This window comes from Protomyctophum parallelum (assembly GCF_964188405.1).
Source record: "Protomyctophum parallelum genome assembly, chromosome: 14".
Taxonomy (NCBI): domain Eukaryota; kingdom Metazoa; phylum Chordata; class Actinopteri; order Myctophiformes; family Myctophidae; genus Protomyctophum; species Protomyctophum parallelum.
The window spans coordinates 11060240-11087451 of NC_139709.1; the positions used below are offsets into that span (position 1 = coordinate 11060240).

At 43.3% G+C, this 27212-nt stretch overlaps 3 protein-coding genes across 3 annotated transcripts; 1 reads left to right on the forward strand and 2 right to left on the reverse strand.

Moving 5' to 3' along the window:
• Positions 1-4154: 4154 nt before the first annotated feature.
• LOC310871109 (uncharacterized protein) lies at positions 4155-11908 on the reverse strand (the record flags this gene model as incomplete). The annotated part of the gene is made up of 10 exons (XM_083782598.1): positions 11693-11908; positions 11018-11098; positions 10406-10609; positions 9134-9220; positions 8370-8500; positions 7673-7808; positions 6870-6984; positions 6269-6406; positions 4928-5941; positions 4155-4192 (listed from the first exon to the last, which is right to left on the reverse strand). The coding sequence occupies exons 1-10, from the start codon at positions 11753-11755 to the stop codon at positions 4155-4157; spliced, it is 2007 nt and encodes a 668-aa protein (XP_083638724.1). The 5' UTR covers positions 11756-11908.
• Positions 11909-15037: 3129 nt separating this feature from the next.
• LOC310870156 (cysteine/serine-rich nuclear protein 1-like) lies at positions 15038-23501 on the reverse strand. The gene is made up of 5 exons (XM_083781233.1): positions 23388-23501; positions 19487-19710; positions 17326-17588; positions 16860-17156; positions 15038-16753 (listed from the first exon to the last, which is right to left on the reverse strand). The coding sequence occupies exons 2-5, from the start codon at positions 19683-19685 to the stop codon at positions 15773-15775; spliced, it is 1740 nt and encodes a 579-aa protein (XP_083637359.1). The 5' UTR covers positions 19686-19710; positions 23388-23501; the 3' UTR covers positions 15038-15772.
• A 1250-nt stretch (positions 23502-24751) lies between these two features.
• LOC310871110 (phosphatidylinositol N-acetylglucosaminyltransferase subunit A-like) lies at positions 24752-26464 on the forward strand (the record flags this gene model as incomplete). Its single annotated transcript, XM_083782599.1, has 1 exon — positions 24752-26464. The coding sequence occupies one exon, from the start codon at positions 24752-24754 to the stop codon at positions 26462-26464; it is 1713 nt and encodes a 570-aa protein (XP_083638725.1).
• Positions 26465-27212: the final 748 nt, after the last annotated feature.

Below are 27212 nucleotides of genomic sequence, written 5' to 3' on the forward strand. Positions count from 1 at the left end.
ATATGGAATGCTACTTGTTTTTACTGCTTGAGAAGCACAATCAAGAATATTTAATTAGTAGGCAACTAGAGAGATATATATGGAGATGACGCGTGGCGTGTGTGTTGGGCTGTAGACTCGCTGCTGGCTCAGTCAATGCAGGCCGCTGAGCACAGTGGGCAAGAACTTTTCACATGACAACAATGAAAAGTTAAATATATGGGAGCAGTGGCTCAAATATCCTAGGCAAATGAAGCATTTCCTCCTTTCGGGACTATTACTACTCTTATTGCCAGTTTAAGAAAATGTACGTAGTAGTTGGTTTGGCTTTTATTTAGCCTGTTATAGCATTCTGAATGCGTGTACGTGCGTTTGATCAGATGAGTCGTTGCAAGACAAGTCTTTTGGAGGGAGGTTGCTTGACAAAAAGCTGCAGAACAACTAGTACTACTTTGCTGCTATATTTGCTGAGGTTTTGTGGAATAACACTGTTAAAAGTACCTACACGTAATAGACTGTCACTGATGTTAATGACCCAGTTTAATTAAGCTTCATTAGTTTACTGCACTTTTAGAGTACAGGGACATAGCCTTATTTCATGATGTTAGATCATTGAATTGAGCCTGGATTGATGGATATAATTACTAATGCAAACAATATTTGAGGTATTTTTGCTTAATCAGTAGGCACCGGTCTAAGTATAAATGGCAATGGTGTCTTTTTTTGGTAATTCCACTAGTGTATTACCTAACTAATTTCCACCTCGACTCACTTCAGAAGATTTGTCACAACTATTGCTTGGTGCATTGAAATCAATTGTATTGGATCAAAGTTAAAGAAAAACAAATGTCTTCAGAGTAAACAAAGTAGTTTTCAGCCCCCCCACCCCACCCTTTTGGGTATGCGCTTGCATAAAGTGAGTTAACATTGTTTAATTCAATCAGATAGAACTTTTTTTTGTTTTGATGTATGGGCTGTCAAGGCCAGAAAGTCGTTTATTTTATTTATTTTTGCCACTCAGTGGGTGTGATGATGATCTGACGCGCATACTCTATAATTATATATCAACAGGGGGACAAAATATCACAATGTGAGGTTTATTTTTCCCAATATCGTGCAGCCCTAGTTCTAATGCATTCCAGAAACTATCCTCATTCAACCAACACTTCACCGGCTACTACACCCATCACCTGTGGGGTGTTTTCACTAACTACACCCATCACCAGTTAGACCAGGAGAACTCTTTGGTCTATGGGGTGTTTTCACTAACTCTCAAAGCAATCGATCACATCTTGTCCTCTCCTTTGGTCTCATCCATCTTAACTTGAGCTTACCTTGGCGTAGATTTAATTATTGCAGAGCTTAAAAACTTTAATCGACAGAAGCAATTAGCCCTGAGTGTCTGAGCGTTCTCATTTTTATCCGTGCTGTTAATCAGTCGACACAATGTTCATTTGTGTTTTTGTAAATATATGTACAACATTATTTTGATTTCTGTGATATATATTTTTTCTTTCTTCTCACTTTTATGTTGTTGTACAGTTTAAGAAATCAAAACGTTAACATTTATTTTTCCTATCCTCTCCTATCCCCTCCTGGATGTTAAAATGGCATTCGTTATTCTTCTCACCACAACTGAGACCAGAATTAGCAGTTTTACTATTTAAGAATGTTAAGTAGCTGTTCTGAATCATCTTAGCAATCAGTAAAAGTATATATATCTTTAAAAACAAACGCCTGATTTATACTTCGGTTGTCTGCCGGTGTCTCACATTGAACATAGCAGATCTACAAGCCCACGACGCGTCACAGCACATCACATTGTGAGCTTGTAGATTATGTAAGAGGTATTTCTATTTTCAGGTGCATAATTAAAAACGAGTATGAATCAGGCATAACGTGCTTAACTTGCTCCGTACTCTGGATCGTCAGCGGGTTGACTGCTGACATAATGAGGGCTGTACCTTCTGTATGATATTCCATTTAGATCAAATAGAAATTCATTAAATAGAACTTGAAGGGGAATCTTTAAAGAATAAATGGATCTTCATCCACTGAGGAGGTGAATTGTACCTCACAGTGAAGTAGTGATGCCCATTTCTTACCGCTTGGTTAACGCCACAGAGTGTAAACGGCGAACCTGTTCCCTTGTACATTTTATGGAGTAATACCCTTTCCCACAGAGAATGTGCTTATGTTGTAGTGGCACGCGTCAAGTGAGCCCGAATTGGCCAAAATGGGTTGTTATACCATAATTTAGACCGTTCACATTACCTGCAATATGTACCGTATACCCTTGTTGTAATAACTTGTGAATGATGTATATTTTAGGCATTCAACAAAGAAATAAATTTGAATGGTTTAACAATGAGATTTATTGTAATTATAAATGGGTGTTTTTCTTTCCTGAAATGTAACATGTATATAGTTGAGTCTGACATAAGGTAAACAAGGGACAAAGTTTTTTTTTTTGTTCTTTTTTTTCTTTTTTGTTCCAGTGAAATGTGATGATTTAGCATCAAAAGAGAAAGTTCATCCATTCCACATTCATCAACAGATTATTTGTCTGCACTCATTCCTAATAAAACATTCATTGATAAAATATCTGCAAAAATACTTTTTTTGCCCACCAGAAAAATGTGATAAACAGAATGTTCCCCAAAAAGTGAAACCCATACATATAAAGACAGCAGTGCAACTGATACCTGTAACTAATAACCAACATAATGAAAGGTCACATCTTTGTCCAATATTACCATAACGCCTGTCACCAAAATGTCTACTCGCTAACATTACTAAACCTTTGCATAGATAAAAAATAAACGGGTAAAAGACGAGTGTATATATCAACAGTAATGGTGGCCTCTACTCGTTTCCTTTAAAAGGTGTCTTACTCTGTATGGCTGAATAAATCAATGAAATCAGACAAACATGAGCCTGAGACAAACGCATGATTACCGGTAAGTACTAACTGACCAACTGATTTACCCAAAACGATAAGTGGATTCCTGTCAATTATGAACGCATCGGAAGCATGCTTGGGACAAAATCTAAAATAATTAATAATAAAAATAATAAATGTCCTATGAAGCTACATAAGATAAATAAAAACCTCAACTTGGTACGTCCAAATTAGGAATATACAGTATATATAACATCAGTGGATTTAAAATTGCACCATAATGTTTTATTTATAGCCGATCTACAAGTTCACAACGGATCACGATGTGAGCTTGTATAAATCAGGCTTAAGGGCCTTGCAAACCGGTAGTGATAAAACGCACCTATAGTTCATTTTCAATGAGATCTGCATTTTTGCTCGGAGAAGTCGCGGTGCGACAACGCAAGCGTATTTATGTGAGCGCGGTCCCGTGAATTTGTTGCGCGCATGCTCGTTACGTGCACACGCCCGCGACTCACCAGCCCTGGATTCGGTTTAGCTTTTTTTTCCCATGCGTTGTTGTGCCCCTCTTCAACAGACCTGGAGGAGACCTGTGTTGATCCAGGCAACAACGCCTGTTCCTCGCTTCACGTTTGCAAGGCCCTTTAAGGAGTTAAGATGTACCCATAGTCTATTAGTCTTTGTTGTGAATGACTAACTAGGCAACAATGTCATTTGCCCCAAGTTCTAAACTTTGCAAACGTGTGTGATATGGAGATTAAGGTGCAACTGTGCTTTGAAGTAGTGAAGGAAGGTATATTATTAATGTTTCCATTACGCAATATTGCTAGTGTTGACTGTTGACAGATGTATTTCTTTGGAAATATTCAAGTAATTCCACTGATGTATCAGAACTAGAACAATATCTAGTTAATATCCATATAAACTAATTTTACACACAACCCCCTCAAGACATTGCCTGTTGGCATACTGATCTCAAGTATCGGTAATTTTTGTCATAATAAAATAAAAAAGAGAGTAAAGATATTGGCGCTTAGTATTTATACTAATTCAATTTTCCCAGGAGCTATAGAATGATCTAAGACGTATAAAAAACTGACCTTGGTACCAAATGGGACATTGCAGCTTTTCCCTTGGTCTATCCTGTGTGTCGCCTATTGTCAAACCCTTAGTGTTTCCCTAAAAAAAAGAACCCTACAAAAGCCCCACATGATTGTCAAAATCACAGTAGATGTTTCTACTTTCTCCCCCCCCCCCCCGCCCCGGCACAAGCTTATTCAATGTTGGGGCCATTCTGCACTGCAGCCAGCACTGCAGCAAGTGCAGAGTTCACAAGATCTGAGTTCACAACAACACTCGGCTCTTCAGAGCTCACAATATCTTCTAAGCTCACAACAACACTCGGCTCTTCTGAGCTCACAACATCTGAGCTCACAACACTCGACTCTTCTGAGCTCACAACTTCTGTGCTCACAACAACACTCTGCTCTTCTGAGCTCACAACATCTGAGCTCACAACAACACTCGGCACTTCTGAGCTCACAACATCTGAGCTCACAACAACACTCGGCTCTTCTGAGCTCACAACATCTGAGCTCACAACAACACTCGGCTCTTCTGAGCTCACAACAACACTCGGCTCTTCTGAGCTCACAACATCTGAGCTCACAACAACACTCGGCTCTTCTGAGCTCACAACTGAGCTCACAACACTAGGCTCTTCAAAGCTCACAACATCTGAGCTCACAACAACACTCTGCTCTTCTGAGCTCACAACATCGGAGCTCACAACACTAGGCTCTTCAAAGCTCACAACATCTGAGCTCACAACAACACTCTGCTCTTCTGAGCTCACAACATCTGAGCTCACAACACTAGGCTCTTCAAAGCTCACAACATCTGAGCTCACAACAACACTCGGCTCTTCAGAGCTCACAACAACATCTGAGCTCACAACAACATCCTCTGAGCTCACAACCACAGCTTGAGCTGAGCTCACAACAACATCTGAGCTCACAACACTCGGCTCTTCTGAGCTCACAACACTCTGCTCTTCTGAGCTCACAACATCTGAGATCACAACAACACTCGGCTCTTCTGAGCTCACAACAACATCCTCTGAGCTCACAACCACAGCTTGAGCTGAGCTCACAACAACACTCGGCTCTTCTGAGCTCACAACAACATCTGAGCTCACAACCACAGTCGGCTCTTCTGAGCTCACAACAACATCGGAGCTCACAACAACACTAGGCTCTTCAGAGCTCACATCTTCTGAGCTCACAACCACAGTTGGCTCTTCTGAGCTCACAACAGCATCTTCAGAGCTCACAACATCTAATGAGCTCACAACAACTTCAGAGCTCACAACATCTTCTGAGTTCACAACAACTTCAGAACTCACAACAGCATCATCTGAGCTCACAACAACACTCAGCTCTTCAGGGCTCACAACAACATCTTCTGAGGCTGAGCTCTCAACAACATCTGAGCTCACAACAACACTCAGCTCTTCAGGGCTCACAACAACATCTTCTGAGGCTGAGCTCTCAACAACATCTGAGCTCACAACAACACTCAGCTCTTCAGGGCTCACAACAACATCTTCTGAGGCTGAGCTCTCAACAACATCTGAGCTCACAACAACACTCGGCTCTCCAGGGCTCACAACAACAACAAACTCCTCTGCTGAGCTCACAACATCAGGATCCGCAACGGCCTCAATTAAACCTTCTCCCGCTAAGGAGGAGTCTTCGACAGCCTGCGTGGGGAGGAGGTCTACAGGAGACCAGGAAGGGGGGTCTAGGGATACTGCGTCCATAGAGGGACACGGGACTTCACTGGAGTCCGCAGGGAAACCGACAGACTCGGCGGGCAGGGCTGTGTCCTCTGTGAGCTGCTGAGACCAATCGACAGCTGGAACGGGTGAGTCAGGGGATGTGGTGGCGGCGGCGAGCGCAGAGACGTCTTCCATGGCCGCCTGGAAGCTTAGCTCCTGTGGCTCGGTCAAAGACTGGCCGTCCACTGAAGGCAAGGGAGATTCACTCTCCTCCAGCGCGTCTGCACAACAGCAAATGGGGAAGATTTGCATCAAGTTGTCATGAGTATTGTATCAATACCACATTTTTTTAATGACATCTACAACATTGCTTTCGTGATATCTGTTGCTAAGCCATGTGATGTCTCTTACTTGCACAAGAGATGCGTACCGGTATGTATATTTGAGACAGTTTTCCGTTTATCAAACCTTTTCCTTTGTTTCTTTCTCTATACTTTAGTTCGAAACTGTTGGAGCTTGTATGGAAAACATTTTCACTATTACTAACTCTTATACGTGTAAACTTGTACAGGCACCTACCTACGTTGTACACAGCTGTGGTAACTTACCGATGCCCGAGATGTCGCTGTCTGCGTGCACGGCCAGCGAGGTGTTGGTCATGTCGAAGGATGAAACCGACAGGTCCAGCCTGTCCGCCAAGTCTGAAGGGTCAACGCTCATCATAGCCACCTCTGACTCGGAGAAACCTGGAGCATCAAATGCATGGTAAGGGCACTGGTGGAAGAAGTACCGTACTCAAATGTGTTACATAAGTAAAGTATCAATACCACAATATAAAATACTATGCTACAAGTAAAAGTCCTGTATTAAAAAATATATACTTTAAAACTCTTTCAGCGCCACCTGGTGGTCACCAGTTTAGGCTTTGGTTGCCAATTCGCCCATTATAAAAAAAGGAAGAAATTGTAATTATATTATGCATGTAATGTGCATGTCATCACCTGTACACCAGATTAGAGGAATTTTCAAAAGAAGAAAAAAAATGAATATGCCCGTGGCATCCGGTCCATAATTGTCAATAAAACGACTTATCGTTTATGGCTCTTAATTAATAACAGAACAGAATTACAGTATAGGCATAACAATTAAACTACCAAAGTAAAAAGTACATGACATGATAGACCGGTCAGAATGGGCATGGGGACTCACCGGGATCCATGACCCTCTGGAGGGGCGGCGGTAGTGGATCATCCTGGAGGGCGATGTCTTCCGCTTCCAGGTCTAACATATCGTAGCTCTGGCTCGATGCAGCCATCAGAGGTGCCTGGTGAGGAACAACAACACCACCCCAACCCCAGAACAAAATTACTTTAAACTAGAATTGGAAAAACATTTTAGTTTTAGGGTGTAAAAAAAAGAATGTCATCAATGCATTGAAAGGGACAACATCACGTTGGCATTGAATGCTGCAGTATAGACTCGTCTACATAATATCTACCGCAACCGTCTCCAGCGCAAAACGTTATATTGTGACGTTTTGGGGGAAATTCAGTAGGCTGCATTCTGCGTTGATCACGGCTACCGTTTTGACAGCGACAATGCACGTTGTCCGACATTATTAAATCTAACCCTAACCTCAGTCTTCTTAAACGACCACTTAAATCCCCCTAACCTCATATCAGTCTTAACCGGCCACGTTGTCAACCGACTACGTGGCCGGTTAAGCCGTGATCTCACCGCACAGAATGCAGCCTATACTGAGATCTTGGTAGGTCAGTAGACGACGGCTACTGAGAGCATTCAATGCTTTATGGCCTTCGATTTATGGCACAGCAGCCTTTGCTGTGTGTCAACTCTCTCTCCCCATTTACTGTCAGCGTACTGTACATAATAAAACAATGGTAAACAGGGCATCGTTTCTGGCTGTTCAGCAAAACACAAGTAAAACCACACTCTTGACTGCCACTGCCTTTGAAACGAGGGAATGTTTGTTTGCCGATACATCCCCATACCTCAGTGAATCCGTTGGTCGGTATCTCTGTGGGTGTGCTCTCTGTGGGAAGGTGAGAAGGGGAGGCGTCTTGCTTTGTCACATCGGGACGAGCTGGGATTCGATGCAAGTAGCCGTAGCCGATGCCACAACCCAAACTAAATGGAAACATTAACCATTGCATTAAAAATAAGACATATCTGTAAATGTGTATATCATTATCCCATTTAGACTTCAGCTCGATTCTACAAATGTCTTCTAAATCATGACAGTTTTCTAACAACCCTATGATTCTATATCGGTGGTTCTCAACTTCTTTCATGTCAAGGAGCCCCAGAATTATCTGTATTTGAAAATATGTTGTTCCAGGGAAGATTTGCGCCTAATTTTCACGATTTTTCAAAAATAGCAGACCTTGAGCTCTAGCTATACTATACTTTCAATAGCTAAAGTATAACATAATGCTATAAACACCAAAAGGGGTTCCCGCCCAAAATGTGTTATATACCGTTTGTGTCATTTCTGTGGTGTTGCATAAAGAGACAATAGAAATGTTTAGTAGCTGTTCATTAGTGTGATTTTTGCAGTATATGTCTTTAAGTTGTCAGTTCTCACAGTGGCAACAGACTTAAACACATTATCTTGACGCTGAAATTCTGTGGCGTTTCCAAATGAAGGTGTGGTTTGTACATTCTGTACATACTGTACTGTACAGTTACCTGCCCTCTCCGCCCCACGCTCCATTCGGTGTGACCACCACCTCTCGACAAGCGTCCGTGTCTGTGTTGTACACAAGCAGCTTCAACGGCTTCCCTTCATGGACCTCGATCAGGGAGAAGAAGTCTTCCGACTGGAAGCATAAAGGATTTACTTTACTGCATTCTGTAAATACCACAATGTAGTCTTGCACATACGATACTTTGCCTTATAGGTTATAAGGGTGGGTGTACTGTGTGTGGCGCTTTTCTATGCACTACGTGCCTATTCAAAGTGCTTACAATGGTCCATTCATTCATACAGTGGGAGGTGAAGCGGCGAACAGTCGACGCCAGCGTCCTCACTTCCCACATTCACACACCAACGGTGGCGAGCTCACACCGACCGACTCATTGTAGGCAATGTAGGGTTCAGTGTCTTGCCCAAGGACACTTTGACATGTAGACAGGAGGAGCCGGGATTCGAACCGCCGACCCATGGATCATTGGACGACCTGCTCTACCTCCTGAGCCACAGCCGCCCCACATACATAAATATATGTACATACATATGTGTGTGTATATATTATATGTAAGCCAGTACAAGTGTGAAAAACGGGGCGAGGAGCGAAAAATACTATGCTAATACGTCATGATGACTAATCGAACTCGAAAGCCCACATGGCAGGGTCAGCGATCACATCAACATCGTCCATCCGGGGGCGTGGCCCAGGTTAATTTCCTGTGAATAAAATGAATGATAATTATAATATGAAATATTATCTTACGTCTTGTAACACCTGATCTGCTCCGACGATGAAGTCACTGTGTGGCCGAAGGCCTGCCAGGGTTGCAGGTGAACTGGGATCCACATCCTGGGAGGAAGAAAGGTTGTTCCAGGGAACCCCAGAAGCAAAGATTTGAATTAAAAACTTTGGCTCTGAAAGAATATATATTCAAAGATTTGCGCCACATTTTCACGAATTTTCAAAAATAGCAGACCTACGAGCTCGTAGGGCGGCACTACAATATTTCGAAATAATTGCTTAACATATATCAGATCATGAAACCTTATTAGAACATAACTACCGGTATTTAAAGGTTTGTGTGCAACCAAAACTGTTTTTAAGTTGCTCGATTCAATATTTAGATACAGTATTTTATATTCCTTTGATCAGACACGCCCCCCTCAGACACGCCCATTCAACTTCAAATTCTGCCATTCATTTTCCAACTATTTAAATTTAAATTTGTATTTTGTTCTGGTGTGCATACAAAAGCCTGATTAATTTAGATGTTAAATTATGTTATGAAAAGTCGTTTTTCTGAGTCAAGTAGCGGATTTGGCTATTTTCACTATCTTTTTTTGTATTTGTATTAAACAGAAAACCTGCAACACAACAATTTAGAAGGGTGAATTCTTGTAGGTGCAAAAAGGCTCAAAGATACTCAATTAAAATAAGAATTTTTCATTCAATGAGCGAGCACTCATTGAATGTCCTTTTGTTTACCTCTGACGAGCCAACAGCTGGCTCGTCAGAGGCAAATAAACATGTGAAAAGGGACATTCAATCAGTGCTGGCACTCCTCCTTTTAATCAATGATATGAATGAATGAATAGTTTATTTCGGTGCTTGACATTTACATGTTAAGTTTCATCATTTGCATTTAAGTTTGTTTTACAAAGAGCTAGCACTGAAAAGGTCTAGGGCAGCTAGGCTGAAGCCGAAGCTTATTTTGCCACTAGCCTTTTTTAAGAAAAGAAACAAAATACAAAGGAAACAGATTTTTTTTTATTTTTTTTTAGAACTTGGTCTTTTTAGAACTTATGATAATAATCTTATGTTAATGTTTAATAATGTTAATATTATATAAGTAATACCTTACTTTTAAATGGCTTTTTAAATTTGATAAGTGATGTGCATATAGCTTTAGTTCATTATCCTATTCCACAAGTCAACCCCTATTTTGGATATACATCTACCCTTTTTTGTTGGTCCTTGATATAGGGTCAAAAAGTCAGAAGAAGGTCTGACCAAATCTTTATTGAGCCAACTCACCAGGACGTGCCAGACATTCTCGTTGGCTCCTTGGTAGGTGCAGAAGCGTACGCTGGCCCCCAGCAGGCCCTGCCCGCCCCACATGTTGCTGGGCACCACGTCCAGGTCTCGGGTGTGTGTGGTCTTAGTGCTGTACACCGCCATCTTCACCCCCCTCTCCATGTTGGCTTTTAGAAGGTCCTTCAGCTGATCATTCTCCCTGTTCTGCATTGGTGCACAGACATAGGAGGGTAAAGTAGGAGATAAATAACTATATATACAAATATAAACACTTTAGTCGTTTACACGCAATATGCTAGGACAAACCTCTTTTGACAGTATTGTCCAATGTGAGTTTATAATCCGTGTGCAAGCTGTATATATTTTCTCCAAATTTGTGAGTTTATAATCGGTGTACAAGCTGTATATATTTTCTCCAAATTTGTGAGTTTATAATCAGTGTACAAGCTGTATATACTTTCTCCAAATGTGTGAGTTTATAATCGGTGTACAACCTGTATATAGTTTCTCCAAATGTGTGAGTTTATAGTCGGTGTAGGCCTATACTGTAATCTACAACGCTGCATGTAGGCTACTGCAGCAGCTGTCATCTTCACATGAGATGGAACTTACAAGTCTTTGGTTGTCAATGGATAGGATGAAGTCGAAAAAGGGTTCCAATCCTGCCCTTTCGGCAGGTGAATTCCCCTGCACCTGTGAAACAAATAATAATATAAATATAAAAAAGACCACTGGTCTTCTCCACACATAATGTGTAAATCTAGGCTAGTGACCAAAAACGCTGCGAGCTTCAACTGTACTTTTTTTTTTTTTTTTTTTTGCATATTGCATAAGAACAAGCCGCCTATTTATTACACATGTTGTTTTCTTAAATCCAGCGTTCATTTTCGGCAAGAAAACAATATAGCTTTCAGCAATGCACGTAAGGGAAATAAATGCCAGCCTCGAAATTATTTGCACGATCAGTTTGTAAATTATTAAAAAGCTGCGCCCCTTTAATAATTGTCTCGACGAGGTTCCTGCGGGCTATAACAAATGTTCATCTCATTTATTGAAATAAATACATTTCAGTAGCAAACATTACACAAATGCATTACACAAGCATGCAACACGTACAGGCCTACACATTTATTCATTATCAGTGCCACCTCATCATATTTTTGGCAGCAGGCAGCGCGCCGATCGAGCCGCAGCTCAGGCATTTCAACGATCCGCGCTCATGCTGTCCTGTCCTGTCCCAAAACAAAATGTACAGTCAGATATAATAGTGTGTACAGTTCTCCTTACCCCGTGCACGTGGTAGCCATACGTTCCTCCATCCGACACCTCGGCACTCTGAGATAAGCCCATGTCTTTTGGAAACCCTAAACAAATGTATATGATGATGACAGATGCCTGGTGTACCTACTATACTAACTACACAACCTGCTAAAGCATAGAGATCTATTGACATTCCGTGGCCATCTTGTACGTCTCGTACTTCGGTCTGTCTGCAGCAGTCTAGAGTAGTCAAGCGTCGCTGCCAGCGATTAGCGAACGAAAACGAACGCGGTCAGCGAGCGAGGCGAGCGACGAATCGGCGGTTATTCTGGTTAGTAAGGTGGTTTTCAGCCAGTGGTCCGGGGACCGCCAGTGGTCCTTGAGGGGGTTCCAGGTGGGACCTGTTTTTCCTGTTTTGACTAAATGTTTTGATGACTTGAAAATGGTGGGCGTGTCACTCACAGTTAACAGTTTTTGTATTGAGTTGTACTTGAAATGTACTGTAATTCTGCAAACTGTTAATAAATCAATCAATCAAACAAACCATTTGTTAAACACTGGGCATTACTTAATTTACAAGAAGTCTACCTACACAATTAGAGAATGCAGAAGACTTGTTATTTTTACATTTGCCTGTAATGTATGGAATTGTGGACAGAATCTTATCCAAGAATAACAAAACATTCTTTAATAGTTTTGCGTCTGCATGAAAGCTAAATCTCATCAAATAGTGGTCTATGGCTGTATGAGTGCAGTGTTGATTTCGTCGACTAAAACTATGAGGGATTAAACTAAATAAAAAGTAAGCTTTGATGACTAAAACGAAGACTAAATCAAATATACTGATAATTTCGTCAATGAATAAAAAATAGACTAAAATGTTATGTTAGGATATGCTACTATAGTGGACAAGAGATCCAGTATACCGGTAAGTCATTTTACACTTGGTTTTGCATGCTGAAAATGACAGATCTACAAGCTCACTTTTAGATCCGATGCGTTGTGAGCTTGTAGATCGGCTATTTTCAGCGAGTGTAAAATCAGCTATCACGTCCCGCCAAAATACCTTTTAGTCGACTAAATCTACTGTAGATTTAGTCGACTAAAATCGCATGACATTTAGTCGACTAAAATTATACTAACCCTAAAACATTCCAGGTGACTAAAATATTACTAAAACTAAATGAAGTTTCATTCCACAGACTATGACTAAAACTAAAATAGAATTTTGACACCATTTCCCACTCCACCCTCCTCGACCGACTTGCATCCTAGACTGGTTTCAGTTCACTCATACCTCTCCTCTCCGTACTCCGTTCATTCAGCTCAAATCATTCACTTCCCATCCCTCCTTCATGGAAGCCGGTCACTCCACAGCAGATCTGTCTTACACAGTCATTGATCAAATTAAGACATCTAGAAGAGGGGGTGATTTAGACACTAAACTCCTCCAAACTGAATCTAGATGGATTTTTTATTTAAAGTCTGTCAATCCAGGTGGCTTAAATGAAGATCTCTCCCTCCAGTGCTACCTATAAAGTAAAAAGTTATATTCAAAAAGTGATTATATAAGTCTGTCAACATGTGATGTATGTAATATTCTTGTTTCCTATATAACTGTGATTTTGTATATCCTTTATGTAATGTCCACGCCCACAATCAGGTGATGTCACCAATTAGTAATTCTCAGCACCTGAGCTGTATTGTTTTGGAGTTGTTTAAAAGTAAGTTCTTTGTCTGTGAAAAACCATAGCACTGACGAAGGTCTGAGGACCGAAACGTTTGCTTTTTAATTGCACCATGAGCACAGAGCACCATGAGCACAGCATGATAAAATAAAATAAAATATATTTATATATATATTATATCTAAGGAGTTTTACTTCTTTTTCTATACGGTGAGCGAGTCTTTTCCAGTCAAAGCTTCCCATCCCTCCCTCATCTCCTCCGGTGTCCCCCAGGGCTCTGTTCTTGGCCCTATCCTATTTATCATTATCTCCTCCCCCTTGGACAGATTCTCTGCAAATACAATATCCTTTTCCAGTTAACGCGGACAACACCCAGCTCTACGTCTCCTCCAAACACTCTTCCACCTTCCCACCCTCCTCCCTCTGTACCTGTTTGCAGGAAATCAAGTCCTGGTTCACCTCAAATTTCCTCAAACTTTTCCACACTCACCAAGCAACCCAGTTTCACTCTCACCATTGACAACTCCTCGGTTTCCCCCTCCCCTCAGGTTAAGAGTCTGGGTGTCGTCCTCGACAGTACCCTATCACAGGCCAAAAAGGTTGGGAACCATTGCTGACAAATTATATTTTCTATTGTATGAATAGCCTACCTTTTTCTTAAATTATAGGCCAGGCCGACAGAGTGGGTTATGACCCATTTGTCCGTTGGTGGATGACGCTTGTGAGATTTAAAAACACAAAGACACTGAAAATTAAATAAAACCTTATTTTTATTCAGATGTCAAAGTAAAGTGTGGAATACTTCCAGACCCCTTCAGTACATGATCAGTGGCACAGTCCCTCACAGAATAACTTCATACAGTGAATGGCAATTATATCAAACATGTTCCATATTTCTTTGTGGTCATAGATTGTTTGTAATCGAAACATATAGCCTACTGCAAGCTCTGTTGTTATACAAACATATAGCCTACTGCAAGCCCTGTTGTTATACAAAAGCCAAACGTAACCAGAATGCATTTGAATTGGTGTTTGTGCAGGGACGGATTAACCAACCCCCATGAGAGCCCCTGGGCCGGTAATGTTTTTGGGCCCCCATAGCGTGCATGCGTGCGCGCAAAAAGTTTTTATCATCTTTTTTTTAACCTAAATTTAACAAAATGAAGGGCCCCAGGAGCCCTTTTCGGGGCCTCAAACCAGTATTGTACTTTTACTCCACTACATTTATTTGAAAACTTGAGTTACTAGTTAGTTACTTTGTAGATTTGGATTATTATTACAAAATATACATTAGCCACTTCAGCCCAGCTGTATACATTTTGACCATTTGAAAATAGCCGAACAAATCTATCTCTTGTAGATCTGCTATTTTCTAAAGGTTTTTTATGCATTTGAAAACTTTAAATGGGACATTCCGCACAATGAGTACTTTTGGTACTTTAAGTACATTTTGATACCAATACTTCTGTACTTTTACTCAAGTAAGCAACAGGGTATTTCTACATTGCAGTATTTATATACTTTTACCTATAAGTAAAAGTACTTTTTCCATCACTGGCGTTCTCAATCCAAATCAACCAGATGTTTGAACCTGAAACCTTTACAACAGTGGTTCCCAAAGTGGGGTCCGGGGACCCCCAGGGGTCCGTGAGGGAGTTCCAGGGGGTCCCCAGCTAAATGATAGTTTGGAACCAAATGGACCCTTATGGGTCTGTAACTCTGAGAGTGTACAAATTCCATTTTACACTCTCAGAGTTAAATTAACATTGATTTTTACAATATCACCATTAGATGGGGGTCCGTATAGACAAATAATGCATGCCAAACTGGGGGTCCTTGAAATGAAACGTGTTGAGAATCACTGCTAGAGCCGTAAACATCTTCTCTTGTGTGGGGGTCCCTGGCATATCTTTTCAAATGGGGGTCTGTGGGATAATTAGTGTCAATTTGGAGGTCCTTGACATGAAAAGGTTTGGGAACCGCTCAACCGCACTGCTTTACAGGCTCAGCTACTCGAATCCCAGCTATTGCAGCTCCTACAATATGTCCAGGTGTAATGACATTGTGCCTCCATAGTCGATTATCAACTATTTCTCATTAAACAATTATTAAGTCAGTAAATAAATAAATAAAAAATGTTTCTGTTACTCTGGGTTATCCAGTATATTATATTAAAATGATAATGTTAGGCATAGAGAACATTAAATACACAATAATACATTAGAAAAGATCACAGCCCAAGTGTGTCTACCCCCCCCCCCCCCCATTTTGAAATACGATTTCATCGGCAATATATAAAATATCTCGAGGGCAAAAATATTGAATTAAACATTGAAATATCCTAAAATATATACAGACAGACGCAGTGTCCTTCTATATTCATCATCATCTCATAATAGTCACGCCTGTCAGAATATTGGTCATTGAATCACCTCCCAGAACTGGTTGTCGTCTCTAAATGGATAAGCTTGTTCCGGGCTCGGTTCGGACAGGCCAATCAGTGACTCCAAAAGGCAGGTGCTGGACTCATCGTACCGCGGGGGAGATGAAGGGCTCAGCAGCTGCAGATGGCGAAGGTTGTCTGGATGACGGTGCCCTTTAAAGGAGTTGTGCAGTGGACCCGAGGCGTAGTCTGTGTTAAAGAACTCCAGGTCAGAGTCCGAGGACAGGCTGAGGTCCATGTAGCTGCCCGACGAGTAGTCTATGGAGGGGGAGGGAGTGTTGGGGAAGTCGTCCAGCGAGCTGTCGCTCAGGAAATCGGTGGCTTGATTGGCGTTTTCATCGAGACAGTCTGACATCGAGGCCCTGCTGATATTGTCCATATATGTGCTGGATGTGTTCGACGCACACAGTGGGCCCCACGTGTCAGAGTTCAGTGGTTGGTTGACATGTCTCGGCTGCCTGTTGTCATTTTCGCAGTCACAGAGGCTGAGGGCGTGGGCCAGCCCTCCGTCGTCCATGTCGACGAGACCCGGGCTTCCCCCGACGTCGTCCGAGTCTTCGCTCTGGGAAGAGGAGCACGAGGAGTCGGTCATGTCGCTGCTACAGCTGTTCTCCTCCACCACGGAGCGCTCCGGACTGAAATGGTAGGAAGAGCTGGGGGGCATGGTGAGGGGAAGCCCCTCGTCCTCGGCGGAAAACCCAAAGGGACAGCTTTTCTCCGGGGCAGCCACTGCTGGGGGTCCCTGGAGGTCCACATCCGACTGGAGGTCTTCTGGAGCCGCCGTGCTCTGGTGGTCCAGTTGGTCAGGCGTATCATCTTGTAGTTGCCTCTCTATTTCTAGCCTCATGACGGTGTGGATGTAGTGGGTCTGCACGCGTCTGGAGTTGAACTCTACGCGTCCCTGAATGTTTGCGCAGCCGTCTTTAGTGCAGCCACATGGGAAGTTGGAGTTGTCCATCTGCGAGGCATAAACGGCAGAAGGGTGTGAATTTTTTGTGAAACAATTTGCCATGACCTCGTCTATCAAGAAATATCACGTTTAATAATGCGTGCAAGAGTCCTACCTGGCACTTGATTCCTGCCAGGCTGCATTCACAAGTCTCTGGCTCACAGAAACCCTGGCAATTGCATCCACAGTCCTCCCTGAAGACACGCAGGGCATGCAGCTGTCTCTTCTCCTCTTTGTCAATGTGCTTCACGCCTGCTGCTCGCAGGAGGGCCTGTCTGTGCTTGTAGGAGTACGGCTGCAGGAAGCTCCCATCCTCCAGCTCGGCATCGGTGATGTGGACGTCGGTGTCTGGGACCTGGTCTGCAGTCAGTCGCTCAGATTCTCTCTGGTCAATGGTACCATTGGCTATCAACTGGAAACGGATGGGGAAACAGAGGTTTTGATTGAAAGGTCGACTATTTTCCGTGCACAGACACTAAAATGGGTTTTAAGCAATGCATCTGAATGTTCCAATGTAATTGTGATGTTCCATGTCAAACAAACTTAAACTTAAGTTAGAACTAGAATTCACAAGCGCTCACCTTGTGTCTCAAAGCCTCAAGCTTCTCCTCTCTCCGTCTCTCTCGTAGTCTCTCTCGGCGCCAACTCCGTTGTTCCAGGGCGTGCTCTGCCATCGTGTACCTGCGGAGGGTGCTGTGCCGGTGCGACATGCCCAGACTGGCACCCCCGCGGCTGGGCACGCTGGTGAAGCCCTGGCATCGTGGGAAGTAGAACACCGTCACCAGATCAAAGCGCACATTGTTCTGCCTCCCTTCCAGCGTTGGCCTCTTCAGAATGGACCGGACTGGTGGTGAGAAGAGACGATTATTAATTAATATTATGTCAGTTGATAAAATAAAACATCTGTTGCTCTACTGACAGTAGAAGGATGTTTTTAGACAACATTGTGTGGCTCCCTTGAGTATTCTAAAGCACTCATTATACGTTGTTGTATGATAGCCGATCTACAAGCCCACAACACGTTGCCTTTGCTAATAGGGGTTCCAAAGTGGTTCGCCAGGTGGGCCAGTTATACTCTAGTCTCTCAAGACGGACTCAGCTTGGTTATACTGTGTAGAATAGATAGGAGTAGTAATCTAAAGTTATCTAGGAGCTCCTAGGGGTAGATTGGTTATACTGTGTAGAGTAGATAGGAGTAGTAATCTAAAGTTATCTAGAAGCTCCTAGGAGTAGATTGGTTATACTGTGTAGAGTAGACAGTGCAGGTTGTTATACTGTGTAGAGTAGACAGTGCAGGTTGGCCATTTATGCTGTAGCTCTCCGAGTAGCCACTAGATGGCACACCACAGGCGTCTGGATGTGGCGCTTGCTGCTAGGGTCAATATTGTTAACCATTATGAGTGATAGGAAATGCCAAGATGTGAGTTCATGACAACATTGAGCCATCAAGGAAACAGAGAGAGAAAACAGCTAGAAGTCAAAGCTACGTATAGCAATTTAACCGTCCATCTGTGAATGTGTTTTTTTTTATATATATAACCTGTATTTATATCCACTGGGTAGCAATTGGTATTTTTTGTTTTTAACAGTTAGGTTTCTGCAAATCATCCATCCAACCTTCCCACAAGCTTGAGAATGACCTCTTGTTCCAGAGGTCAGTAAACAACTGAGGCCAGCTGACTAAGCTAGTTTTCAGTTGCTCTTCTGTCTGAAAATGCGACGCTCCGCCCCGGGCCACTGTTTGCTCTGCCACTCGGATGTGAGACTTAGTAGAACACTATGAGGCTGGAGAGTGTGGATTAAATAAGTCTGTTGCTGTCGTGCAACAGAATAACACATAGATAAACCCATTATACATTAGGCCTACCATACTACATGCATTATAACATCCTGAGTGTTAAGTTAACTCATGGCAATGTACAAAATACCACATTTGTTGTCGGAGTTACAAATGGATAAACAACAAATTAAAATGTATCTATATTCCGAGACAGCTTTGAGCTACATAAAAGTTGAAAGATGAATGAAAGATTTTATTCCCGAGATTCAGCACCAGAATTCTCTCTGAAACACGTGGTCATCACCGTGTTGGCTTGTTGTGGTGGACATTTTCAGAGTTAAGGGGTTCTTTGCAAATAAAACATAGTCGTAGTAATTCAGTGTCATATTTTTTTCTGAAGAAAACCTGGAGACAGTAAGTTGGTGTTATATGATCAAAATAAGAACATTATAATAGTGTGTAAAACCAAATCTAAAATGTGCCTACGAAGAAGACATAAAGACACAAAGAAGTCTTTGACACGGATACAATTGTCCCCATGTACGGACAATGTTGATGACCAGCTGCTCTTGTGGTATAGATATTAAATATTTCAATTCCACCACAATTTTGCAGCCATAAGTGCTATATGACACAGTGTGTGTCATGCCGTCTGCAGGTCTGTTCATTTAAAATTTGATACCACTCTCTGTCGTCTGAAGGAACCTTGGTGGTGTTCAAATGGCAAAGGACGATTTTTTACATGAACTGGGATAGACAAAACAGTGGCATGTCATTCTCTGTGTATTATCTGTAATTGCTCTAAGGTTAGCGTTCTCGTATCAGAAACTCATAACAGCTCTGCTGCAGGCTGATAAGAGACGCTCCTAGAACACGCTTATTGTGAATGAACCAGATAAGGAAAATGCTTTGCATTATTTGAAATAAAGGGGTGGGGATATAGAGCTGTTGTGGAAACTTACTGGGTTGACTGGCAGGTGAAGAAGCAGGACCATTAGTTGTAAAGTCCTGGCTAAATTCTGAGGAGCTGCTCTCCCCGTCAGAGTCCCATTCTGTGGAGGCAGGAGAAGGTGGGGACGACGATGATGATGGAGGCGAGGAGGAGTAGAATGGATCTTCATCGTCGACCTCCTCAAACTTTCTTTTTAGAATACCTCTCATGACTCGACGGTGGCGCGTCTTCACTCTGCGTGTACACAAAGCACAAGGACCACGTTGACGTTAACCAAAGCCATTAATTTGAAATGTGCCGATCATCAACAGCTGTAATATTAACTAAAGTAGAAGACAGTGAACACAGTAATAGCAGCACCAGTGCATGCAACCATGTGCATTTTGTCAGTTCTTATTTTCTTTGCTTACCGTCCCAATTTTTGTGTAAAACATTATGCATGTGTCAAATAACATTGCAACAATTATGTAATAATGAAATAACAATGATGGTGCCTCTCCTGCTTCCATATAGCCCAATACCCCACAGAGAAGTAATTGGACACTTCTCCCTTTGTAAGTGACACTCAAAGAGGCAGGTCTTCTGGAGAGCTGATAGATGTCACTCTGCTGGTTAAGCCAGTTCCAGGAGACAGCTTGTTTATGATAATTTAATCTAAAGAGTGATTGAAAGTGATACACCAAGAGTACACACGTGTATACTGAAACTCCCTTTTGGTGTTTTAACTAAGCATTATGTTATACTTTAGCTATTGAAAAATAGCAGATCTGCTATTTTTGAAAAATCGTAAAAATGTGGCACAAATCTTTGCATATATATTCTTTCAGAGCGTACGTTTTTTTAATTTCTACGTCAGGCCTAAACGGGTTAAGCTGAAAACTTAAGACAGCAAAATATATAATAAAATATCCCTTTAACCCCCCCAGTGTAATTAACATTCCAGTGATTCCTCCAGTGTTATTTTTGGTGATGAATATGTGGAAACAGACCGTCTGAGTGAGGAGAATGTTCCAGAAAAACCGGGGGGTTGTAACTTGTTACAAGCTGCTATTTTAGGTCATGAATTGAGGCAATAAATCACGTCTAAAACCACAAAACTTAATGTACAGTATGCAACAAAAAAAATCTGTTCGTTAAAATGGCATATTGAAGAGATTGGTAAAAGAAACTATAAAACAAAACAAAATCTGCTATGGAGATTAAATAACTTTTGCCCTGAGCTGCAACACAAGGGCTTGGTTCATCAGATCTTTGTCCTTGAATGTGCGGGTTAAACGTGTCTTTCTGACTGCACATACTGTATCATCATTCACTCACTCTTGTTTTTGCTTTTCTTCAGATGTATTGCTGGAAGAAAACATCCTTTTACCATGCACGGCCCAGTGCAGATCAAAGGAGTTGACAACAGTGACAGGCCCCCTTGCTTACACTGACTGACGCTGAACTTCCCTGAAGACTAAAGGACAGAAAGAATGTTCCATTTAACAGAAGCAACACGTGTTTGCACGGGGAGGGTGAGTGGCTGGGCTTCTCAAACCTAGAATGCATGCATGATGCATGCACACACACACGTGTCTCTCACACACACACACACACACACACACACACACACACACATGACACAGTACACACACACACACACACACACACACACGTGACACCACCAACACAACAATAACAAAACCACGAGTGGTACAAGAGGCCACTTGGTCATGTCTCCAGTATCTACAACACTACAGTACAGTATAAACTAGTGGTCCCCAAACTTTTTCACCTCAAGGACCCCCAAATTGACACTAATTATCCCGCGGACCCCCATTTGAAATCGTATGCCAGGGACCCCCATAAGAGAAGATTTTTGCGGCTCTAGCAGTGATTTTCAACCATTTTAATTTCAAGGACCCCCAGTTTGACATGGGGGGGGGGGGGGTCTACGGACCCCCATTTAATGATATTTCTATCTCTGGGACCCCCCGATTTATATTGTAAAATCAAAGTTAATTTAACTCAGAGTTAAATTCAACGGGTCCATTTGCACACTGAGTTACAGACCCCATAAGGGTGCATTTGGTTCCAAACTATCATTTAGCTGGGGACCCCCCCTGGAACTCCCTCAAGGACCCCTGGGGGTCCCCGTACCCCACTTTGGGGAACCACTGGTAAACACTACACCTGGTGCTGTTCTCCTCCCAACTGTGACAGGCTGCAATGCCAAGAACAAGCTGTCCTCAAGACAACTCTGCTACTGCTGCCCCATGGTAACCCAGACTTGGCCATTTGGCACACAGAGAGATATATTCAGGCAGGGCTGACAATAAGACAAAGGGCTTCTAGTTGTCAGTAGTAAGCAACTATTTTAACCAATGAGACCACTGTGTGTGTGTGTGTGTGCGCACAGAGGGAGCAGTTTCCTCTTTCTCACGTACAAGGAGAAAACCAGAAAATGACACAGACATCTGTCTCGTCTGTCATCGACATCCACGACTTAGATTTGTCCACGTGACGTCACGGCCCATAGTGCAGCAGCAGACTGGGGAAAGATTTGCCTTATCTCAAATGTGCGGTTATTAAGTATATATGGTAACATTCATCCATTGTGCAGGCCAGTGGTTCCCAAACCTTTTCATGTCAAGGACCCCCAAAATTGACACTAAATATCCCGCGGAACCCCCATTTGAAAAGATATGCCAGGGACCCCCCCATAAGAGAAGAGTCTACGGGCCCCATTTAATGGCATTTCTATCTCCCCAATCCCCAATTGTATTTATATTGTAAAATCAATGTTAATTTAACTCTGAGAGTGTACAAATGGACCCCATTTCTATAAACTCACAGAGTTACAGACCCATAGGGGTCTATTTCATTTAGCTGGGGACCCCCTGGAACTCCCTCAAGGACCCCTCCCTCAATGGAGACGTAGCATATAGGCTACTATAATCCAACAGCCTGACCTGAGTCCCCAGTTGGACCACCTCCCACCAACAGATTATTGCCTTTCTGGTGCACATCCTCACAGAGTCGGATGACTGTATATGTATGTCTTTCTACTAAAAGACACAATAAATTATTCAAACTTCCAAAGCAGTGCACAAGCTGGTGCGGTGCACGTGCACACAGCCACAGGGGGGGGGGGGGGGGGTGTTAATAGTGTGTGTGTGTGTGTGTGTGTGTGTGTGTGTGTGTGTGTGTTTGTGTGGTTTTATGCAGTTTCACAAACATGTCTATAGTATTTCAAGGGGATATTACACATAGTAGTTGTTGTATGATTAATGTATTGAAATGTTTGTATTAACAGATATAGTTGAATGAATGGGTATACATATATACAGTCCAAGGAAGGTACAGGTAGAAAAGCTGCTATAGGAGGATAATAAAGCATGTTTAGGCTACATCAGGGTCCATCATGAAACTTTGGCTACTTCTTATTTAGAATGTAAAACCTTAACCTTAACTTCCCGATGCTGACCTCTTCAACCCTTTCGCTTGAGACACAGGCATGATAATCAGTGTCACCTAATAACCCTAACAATGACAAACATTGTTCTCACTCCTTACCCAGCTGTGTGTGTGGGGGGGGGGGACCAGTTCGTTTCGGTAGAAACCGAGAGCAAAACATGGACACGAATTGATCTACAAGCCCACTACTCACACAGTATAGTAGTTATACCTACAACAGTCACATCGCAAAACGTATTGTGTGCTTGCAGATCGCCTATTTTCGGGCAACAGCTTTTACTATCAAAAACTCAGAGCAAACAAACAAAGTCCGAATCAATGTAGCTACTATCTGTTAAAGTGCCATGATCCATTAGTGTAGCTATACAGCTGTATAAGGGGTTTTCTTTATTTGCAAAACAGCCTAGGCTACATTAGACGGTTATATTAGTGTATATAGGCTACTCAGTACTCACCACGACGGAATCAGCAGCATAATAAATATAAGGAGAGCTGGAAAAGTAAAATATTCTCTCTTGTCTTCTCTCAGCGAAACACGTCTCTCTCTCTCCGCCAGTAAGGTTCTGCTCTCTCTCTCTCAGTGCCCGACCGTTCGAGTCACGGGCAGCTCCATACGCACACACGCACGCACACACTGTGACTGACACACACGCACGCCCACACACACACACACACACACACACACACACACACACACACACACACACACACACACACACACACACACACACACACACACACAGAGCTCTCCCGTAATAGGCTCCTAACAGTACTAGTGGGCAGAGCGCACTTCGTCACAGGAACACTCCCCCCTGTCTGCATGACGCAGGCGGCACGCAGGCGGAGAGAGAGAAGACTGCGTTCTGTTCTGTTCTGTTCTCTGACTGTCTGCTCTGCTCTCTGCGCCGCCTGCAGTTTCCTGTAAATCAAGGTGTTGTCGGGTAACTGTAGTGTTGGAAAATATCCCCTGGGGGTGGGGGGGCGTGCTCAAGAGGAAGCAGACATGGGTGGGCACGATTATGGATTTTTGAGGAAGTGTAATAATCGGTTTGTTACTTTGTTTGGTACCTAAACCAAACTTTGTCATGATGTAAAGGAAGGAATCAAGGATCCTCCCATTTAAATCTTAAGTAGGCCTAGGTTCTTTATTTGTCTCGGACAGCCATGTTGTGACATTGTTTTGTGCACTGCCAGGGACCCCCATTCAAGATTTGTGTTTCACATCGTGACTGTGAGCTTGTAGAACGGCTATTTTCAAATAGCCAACCCAATATACATATAGCCTATATGGGTTAAAGTGGTTAAACTGTTTAATGTTTTTATGCTATGTAGCCTACTGATTTTGCTGCATGCAGGCTGACCGACCCCAAAACCCCCATAAGGACCTCTGGGGCCGTTCCCTGACCCCACTTAATTTGAGAACCACTCAATCCTGTAAAGGATTTAGGATGGCGTGGGCATCCTCTTTTCTTCGTTGTCCTAAATTATCTTGGGTATTAAAAACCCAACATCGCAACTCTTCTATCAGAGCCATCTGATAGAAGAGTTGTGATGTTGAGGGGGCAGAGCTATTTTAAGCATGCGTGCAACATCATGACAACTGTTTTAAAGTATTGTGGGCCCAGATGGCTTCTATATAGATAACTCTTAATGGCTCTGGCCCACACAACGCTAACTGACGTCATAGCGCTGACATCATAGCGCTGACATCACAGATTACTTACTGTATGTCATATCTATAAGGCTTCTAAAGTCTGTATGAATGCGGTGAATTACCACTTCCTACAGATGGCACCTATCTCAACGTCTGCCCCGTACAATGGGCCAGTGGAGGAGGAGGGACCCCCCAGCTCTCCAGGGTCCTCCGTCCGAGACGTCGGGAGCCCCCACAGCCGAGCCCCAAGTCCCTGGCAGGAAGCACAGCATCTGCATGGTGTCCGACTTCTTCTATCCGAATATGGGAGGAGTGGAAAGTCATATATACCATCTATCTCAGTGTCTGATAGAAAGGGGACATAAGGTGGTGATAGCCACTCACGCCTATGGCAGGAGAAAGGGCGTCCGGTACCTAACCAATGGACTGAAGGTCTACTACCTCCCCCTGCGGGTCATGTACAACCAGTCGTCGTTCCCAACCTGCGTCCACAGCCTGCCGCTATTGCGCTGCGTGTTTGTCAGGGAACGCATCACCGTCGTTCACGCACACAGCTCCTTCTCCTGCATGGCCCACGACGCATTGTTCCATGCTAAGACCATGGGCCTCAACACGGTGTTTACCGACCACTCGCTCTTCGGCTTCGCCGACCTGACCTCGGTGCTGACCAACGAGTGTCTCAAAATATCCCTGTGCGACACCAACCATGTCGTGTGTGTGTCATACACCAGTAAGGAGAACACGGTGCTGCGTGCAGCGCTCGACCCAGAGATAGTGTCCGTCATTCCCAATGCGGTGGCCGCCGCAGATTTCACTCCTGACCCGTCTCGGCGCCAAGATGGGCGAATTACCGTTGTAGTGGCCAGTCGACTTGTCTACCGCAAAGGAATCGATCTTCTCGCTGGGATAATCCCAGAGCTCTGCCTCAAACATCCAGACCTTAATTTCCTAATTGGTGGAGAAGGGCCCAAAAGAAAAGTACTGGAGGAAGTGAGAGAGGAATACCAGCTACACGACAGGATCCATCTCATTGGGGCTCTCGAGCATAAAGATGTACGTGGAGTTCTGGTTCAAGGTCACATCTTCCTCAACACGTCTCTGACGGAGGCCTTCTGCATGGCCATAGTGGAGGGAGCCAGCTGTGGACTGCAGGTGGTCAGCACCCGCGTCGGCGGTATTCCCGAGGTTTTGCCAGAGGACCTGATCACTCTTTGCGAACCTACCGTGCAGTCGCTGTGTGCTGGCCTGGAGACGGCCATTGCAAGGCAGCGATCGGGGTCCGTCTCCTCCCCAACGTCCATCCACGCCCGCGTGCGAAGCCTCTACACCTGGGAAAATGTGGCAGAGAGGACCGAAAAGGTCTACGACAGGGTGGCCGGAGAGGAGGTGCTCCCAATGCACAGACGTTTGCTCAGGCTGAGGGCTCACTGTGGCCCAGTGGCTGGATCCTTTTTTGCCTTACTGGCTGTTGTAGACTTCCTGTTCCTTCTCTTCCTGCAGTGGCTCATCCCAGATCAGCTCATGGATGCTGCTGTGGACGCCACTGGACCTCATGGACTGTGGAGACCAGATCAGGTTATGGAGGACGCCACTGGACCTCATGGACTGTGGAGACCAGATCAGGTTATGGAGGACGCCACTGGACCTCATGGACTGTGGAGACCAGATCAGCTCATGGAGGACGCCACTGGACCTCATGGACTGTGGAGACCAGATCAGGTTATGGAGGACGCCACTGGACCTCATGGACTGTGGAGACCAGATCAGCTCATGGAGGACGCCACTGGACCTCATGGACTGTGGAGACCAGATCAGGTTATGGATGCTGCTGTGGACGCCACTGGACCTCATGGATGGACTGTGGACACCAGGAAGTAAGAAAAGTAATCCATAAAGTGCCAAGAAGCCAGTCATGATCAGACCTGAGATCAGATTCTAAAAATGTCTTCTACAGCCTGACAGTTTTCTGAAAAAGCTATGTTTCTATGTCAGTCGTTCTTCGATTTTTCAAAAATAGCAGACCTACAAGCTCGTAGCGCGCCACTCGGTGGCATTATGTTATAGCTAAAGCATAACATAATGCTAACACAAAAAGGGGTTCCCGCCCAAAATGGGCTAAGCTACAGGGATAAATCCAAGCCTCTGCTATTCTACGTGATGTTGACTCCATGCACAATGATGTTCAAGTACAGTTCATTTTTTATGCACCACATCTGGAACAAAAGTCCCAGAAAACTGCAGGCCTGCTGAAACTCTAGTTTTTTTCAACTTTTGTCTTCCTTTTTTATTGTATTCAAATGTTATTTTATAATATAATGTTCTTGTCTTATTGTCTCAATGCTTAACGTGTAAAGCACTCTGAATTGCCTGATTGTCGAAATGTGCTATGCTATACAAATAAACATGTTTATTTAATATAAAGGGGACTAACAGACATCAAGCACTTGATTAACTATTTAAAAGTAAAATTATGTTTAAACCATTGAACTGGGAAACTGGACCACTCCTTTCCTTTCAGTTAAACATAGCGACTATTTTGTTTTTATGTCGTACTTATGTCGTATTGTGAGAGCAACAAAGTATTAGTATAAATCAGTCATTAGGCCCTTTATTTTTGTTTTCCCAA

Excerpts from the sequence above, each read along its gene's own strand:
- LOC310870156 (XM_083781233.1), bottom strand. The coding sequence starts at position 19,685 with ATGAGAGGTATTCTAAAAAGAAAGTTTGAGGAGGTCGACGATGAAGAT. Across the intron at positions 17,589-19,486 it reads TTCACCTGCCAGTCAACCCA|TCCGGTCCATTCTGAAGAGG; the intron begins GTAAGTTTCCAC and ends TCTCACCACCAG. Across the intron at positions 16,754-16,859 it reads TGGCAGGAATCAAGTGCCAG|ATGGACAACTCCAACTTCCC; the intron begins GTAGGACTCTTG and ends TATGCCTCGCAG.